The sequence below is a fragment of the Grus americana genome, chromosome 35 (genome assembly GCF_028858705.1).
Source record: "Grus americana isolate bGruAme1 chromosome 35, bGruAme1.mat, whole genome shotgun sequence".
Taxonomy (NCBI): Eukaryota; Metazoa; Chordata; class Aves; order Gruiformes; family Gruidae; genus Grus; species Grus americana.
Genome location: NC_072886.1, coordinates 355,157 through 360,071, shown reverse-complemented (window position 1 = coordinate 360,071; position 4,915 = coordinate 355,157). Strand labels below are relative to the sequence as shown.

The following is a 4,915-nucleotide window of genomic DNA, read 5'->3' as shown; positions in this document are numbered from 1 at the left end:
GGCACCGGGGGGGCGGGGCTACAGCGGGGAGGGGGGGGCTGCCCCGCATCCCCCCCTACATCCCCCCCCCCCCTCCCGTTGCCATGGGAACCCGGACCGGCGCCTCGGTCTGGGCCCCGCCGCGGGGGGAGGAGGAGGAGGGGCGGTTGCCATGGTAACGGCTCCGACGGCCCCGCCCGGGGGAGGGGGGCGCTGCCCCCGCCCGTTGCCATGGCGACCCGCCCCTCCCTCGAGGGGGGGTGTCCGTCCCGGGCGCCCCCTTCCTCCGCGCCGCCAGGGGGCGCTCGCGGGAAGGGGGGGGGGGGGGGGTCGCGCGCGCGACATGGCGGGCGAGGCCGTGCGCGCGGTGCGGGGGTCAGGGGGGTCAGGGGGGTCAGGGGTCCCCGGGGAGGATTTGGGGGGGTTAGGGGGTCTCTAGGGGGGGGGGGGGGTCAGGGGTCCCCAGGGAGGATTTGGGGGGGTTAGGGGGTCTCTAGGGAGGAGGGGGGTCTGGGGGGGGGGTCAGGGGTCCCCAGGGAGGATTTGGGGGGGTTAAGGGGTCTCTAGGGAGGAGGGGGGGTCTGGGGGGGGTTTTAGGGGGGTCTGGGGAGGATTTGGGAGGGTTAGGGGGTCTCTAGGGAGGAGGGGGGGGTCAGGGGTCCCCGGGGAGGATGGAGGGGGTTCTTGGGGGGGTTAAGGGGTCCCTAGGATGGAGGGAGGGGGGCCCTGGGGGGGGGGTTGTCCCTGGGGAGGGGGGTCCGGGGGTCCCCTCCATCGCCGCCTGTGCCCACAGGTGCTGGAGCGGCTGCTCCTGGGCCTGCGGCCCCCCGAGAGCGGGGAGCGGAGACGGGGGTCGCTGCTGGTGGCCTTGGTGGCGGAGGGGGACACGGGCCGGGACCGCTGCACCATCACCGGTGGGTGGGTGGGGTGGGGGGGCCGGGGGGAGGAGGAGGGGGGGGTCTGGGGGGGGTGAGGGGACCCCGACACCCGCCCTTGTCCCCGCAGTGGCGGCCGCCGGGGAGCTCAGCCGCGGTGTCGGCGCCGAAGCCCTGCAGGGAGGTAGGACACGAACACGGCCCCCCCCGAACCCCGGGGGTCCTCACTGTGTCCCCCCCCTCAAAATGCCCCCTGCACCCCAGGGGTCCTCACCGTGCCCCCCACAAAACCCCCCCCGAACCTCAGAGGTCCTCACCGTACCCACCCCCCCCAAACCCCCTCCCGACACCCTGGGGGTCCTCACGGTGCCCCCCCCCCCCAAGATCCCCCCCCCGAACCCTGAGGGTCCTCACTGTGCCCCCCCCGCAGCCCCCCGGGGGGTGCTGGAGCTGCCGGGGGTCCCCCGTGCCCCCGCCCCGTGCTGTGGCCAGATCCTGCACCAAGCCCGGTTGCGTTTGACCTTCCAGGTGAGGCTGGGGGGGCTCCGGGGGGGCCCCCCCGCAACCCCACCCCCGGCCCCCCCCCACCTTCCTTCCCCGCACCCCGGGGTGACCTTGTGGGGGGGAGAAATTGGGGCTGGGGGTCCCCCGGGAGCCCCGGCCCCCGCCACAAGTAGGGCAGGCGGTTAAATATAGCCGGGGCGGCCTGGTTTCGGTGGGGGGGGCACAGCGGAACGGGGTCACCGGGGGGTGGGTGGCACCCCAAAACCTGTGCTGGGGTCAAGGCGGGGGGGGGCTGGTCCTCAAACTGGTCCCAGTCTCTTGGCGGGGCTGGGGTGGTCCCCAAACTGGTGTGAACAAGCCAGATACCGGCCCCCCCGCTGGGTCTGCCCGCCCGGGGGGTCCAGTTTGTGGGGGTCATTGGGGTGCCCCCCCAACCCCCCCAGCCCTCTCCCTGCTCCCCGCAGCTCAGCCCCCCCCCCGGCACGCTCTCGTCCGACTGTGCGGAGCTGCGGCGGTTCCTGCACAAGACCAGCGCGGTGCACCCCGAGGTACCGCCGACGGTGGGGGGGGGGACACCGGGGTGCAGCCGTGGGGGGGGGGGTCCCCATGCTGACCCCCAACCTCCCCCCCCCAGGTGGAGTTTCACTTCTGCGTCAGCATGAACGGTGCCGTGGCCTCGCACACCTACGGGTGAGCCCCCGGGGACAACCCCCCGCCCCGGGGACCCCCCCACCCCAGGGACACCCCACACTCTGGGGTCAGCCCCCACCCTCGGGTCACCCCCCCGCCCCAGAGACGCCCCCACCCCAGGGACGCCCCACACTCTGGGGTCACCCCCCCGCCCTGGCATCACCCCGCACCCCCTGGCTTGTCCTTTTTGGGGATGAGGAGGAGGGACAGGGACCTGGGACGGGGTTCAGGGACATGGGGGGGTGTCCCAGCCCGGGGGGGGGGGGGTGTCCCAGCCCGGAGGGGGGTCCCAGCCCGGTGCCAGCCCCGTCCTTGGGTCCCGCAGCCGGGAGAGCGCCGGGGCGCTGCCGGGAGCGCGGCTGCGGGTCCAGAGCCGGCACTTTGCACCGTAGGGCGCTGCCGGGTTGGGGGGGGGGACGGGGGATGGGGGGCTCGGGGTCACCAGGATGCAGAGGGTACGGCCTGGTGTCAGCGGGACGGGGACGGGGTGGCCTGGGGGGGTCACTGGGATGGGGATGGGGTGCCCGGGGGGGTCACTGGGTTGGGGACAGGGATGGGGTGGGCCTGGGGGGGTCACTGGGATGGGGACGGGGTGCTTGGGGGGGTCACTGGGATGGGGACAGGGATGGGGTGGCCTGGGGGGGTCACTGGGATGGGGATGGGGTGCCCGGGGGGGTCACTGGGTTGGGGACAGGGATGGGGTGGCCTAGGGGGGTCACTGGGATGGGGACAGGGATGGGGATGGGGTGCCCGGGGGGGTCACTGGGATGGGGTGCCTGGGGAGGTGACGGGGAGCCTGGGGGCTGGCGTGGCCCCGCTGTCCCAGGGGCCGGGTGGGCACAGCACCCACCTCCCCCATCTCTTCCCCCCCACCACCCCACCCCAGGCCAGCAGAACCCGGGGGTGCCCCCCCCTGCAGCAGGATCCACCCCGCGTTGGGGACCCCCATCCGGCTGCGCGTCCCCCCACCCGCTGCCGCCGCGGGGCTGGGGGGGGAACTGAGCGTCCTCCCCGCTGCCGCTCTCTGCCCCTGCCACCGCCCGGCCCCCAACCTGCCCACCCGCCTCGCCGCCGTCGCCATATCCCGGGGTGGGGGTGTGGGGTGCGTGTGGGGGGGTGTCGGTGTGCCGGGGAGGGGGGGGTCACGCATCGGGCCGGGCCGTTCTCCTTGACCTTGGCCACTTGTTCCTCTACGACCCGGTGGGGCTGCCGGCCGCGCCGCCCCTGCCCCGGCTCTTCCAGGATCCCTCCTGGCTGGCGGACTGGGAGCGATTCGGCTTCACCGCGGCCCCCCGCGCCCCTCCGGAGGGCGAGGAAGGTTACGGGGGTGGTGGTGGTGGTGGGGGGGGTGTCCTGCTGGTGGGACACCCCTTCCCCAACTGTCCCATCTTGTCCCCGCAGAGCTGGTGACCCCCGATGCCACCTACGCGGTGCGGCCGGGAGCGGGCGCCCCGGTTGGGGACCGTCACCCCCAGACCCTCCTGCTCTTCCTCTTCCTCCGCCACGACGATCCCTTCCAGGTGTACGACGCCGGTGCGTGGGGGCTGGCGGGCTGCGGTGGGGGGGTGTCCTTGTGTCCGTGTCCCGTCCCCCCCCAAACGGTGACAGCCGCCCTCCCCAGGCGCCCGCCGGCTGCTGCTGGCCCACCTGGACCAGACGCTGCTGAGCAGCCGCCCGGCGCTGGCCCGCGGCCTCCGGACCCTCGTCCACCCGGCGCTGGAGGAGCTGCGCCGCCGGCATGAGGTGGGTGCCGGGGTGGGGGGTGGGTGCCAGCCCACCGTGACACCCCCCCCCCCACCACCACCACGTTGTCCCATCCCGCAGAGCCAGGAGCGGCTGGCACGGTCCCTGCCCGTCGTGCTGGACGCGGTGACGGCCGTGGTGACCGGCAGCACCAGCGCCCGGTTCCGCCGGACCTGTCTGCGCACCATGCAGGTGGGGGGGGACGACACGCGGACCCCAGAAAGGGGAAAGGGGGGGAGGGGGTGTCTCTCACCCCCCCACACTTCCCCGTGTCCCCGCAGGTCGAGGACACCGCGGCGCTGGCGGCGGCCACCCGGCGGAGCTTGGCCGAGGTCACCCAGCGGCGCCTGCTGCCTTGCGCCTCCTGCGAGACCCCCGGCGCCCCGGGGGACCCCCGGCGGGGTGAGGGACGAGCCGGGGAGCGGGGGACCCGCCACCCCCCTCCAGGATCCCCCTCGGAGGGTCCCTGCGTGCGGAGGGGACGGCAGATGGAGGAGGAGGAGGAGGAGGAGGAAGGGGACACATGTCCCCAGAGCACCGAGGTGCAGGTGGGCTGTCACCGGGGGGGGGGGGGGTCCCAAGGGGGGGGTCCCCCCCCCTTAATCCCCCCGCTAACCCCCCCGTCCCGCAGGCGTGGTGGCGGGAGGTGGCCGGCCTGGCTGAGTGGACGGCCTGAGGGACGGGGACGGAGCCGCCCCCCCCCATGTCCCCGTGCCGGCCCAGTTCACCCAGTTCACTTGGTCCCAGCTGGTCCTGGCAGCCCCTGGGGATTGACACCCCTAGTCCGTCCCAGTTCCCCCAGCTGGTCCCAGTTCCCCCAGTCGGTCCCAGTTTCCCCCATTGGTCCCGGTTCCCCCCATTGGTCCCAGTTCTCCCAGTCGGTCCCAGTTACCCGTTGGTCCCAGTTCCCCCAGTTGTAGTTGGTTCCTCCCATCGGTCCCAGTTCTCCCAGTCAGTCCCAGTTCTCCCAGTCAGTCCCAGTTCCCCCAGTTGGTCCCAGTTCCCCCAGTTGGAGTTGGTTCCTCCCATCAGTCCCAGTTCTCCCAGTCAGTCCCGGTTTTCCCAGTTAGTCCCAGTTCCCCCAGTTGTAATTGGTTCCTCCCGTTGGTCCCAGCTCTCCCAGT

At 74.0% G+C, this 4,915-nt stretch overlaps 1 protein-coding gene across 1 annotated transcript; it reads left to right on the top strand.

Annotated features, from left to right (window-relative positions):
• The first annotated feature begins 314 nt into the window (after positions 1–314).
• Positions 315–4,884, top strand: C35H11orf80 (chromosome 35 C11orf80 homolog). The gene is made up of 11 exons (XM_054808308.1): positions 315–354; positions 985–1,038; positions 1,285–1,382; positions 1,823–1,906; positions 1,993–2,048; positions 3,291–3,366; positions 3,450–3,581; positions 3,670–3,791; positions 3,873–3,983; positions 4,073–4,339; positions 4,423–4,884. Exons 1-11 carry the CDS (start codon positions 323–325, stop codon positions 4,465–4,467), a joined length of 1,077 nt encoding a protein of 358 aa, XP_054664283.1. The 5' UTR covers positions 315–322; the 3' UTR covers positions 4,468–4,884.
• The last annotated feature ends 31 nt before the right edge of the window (positions 4,885–4,915 follow it).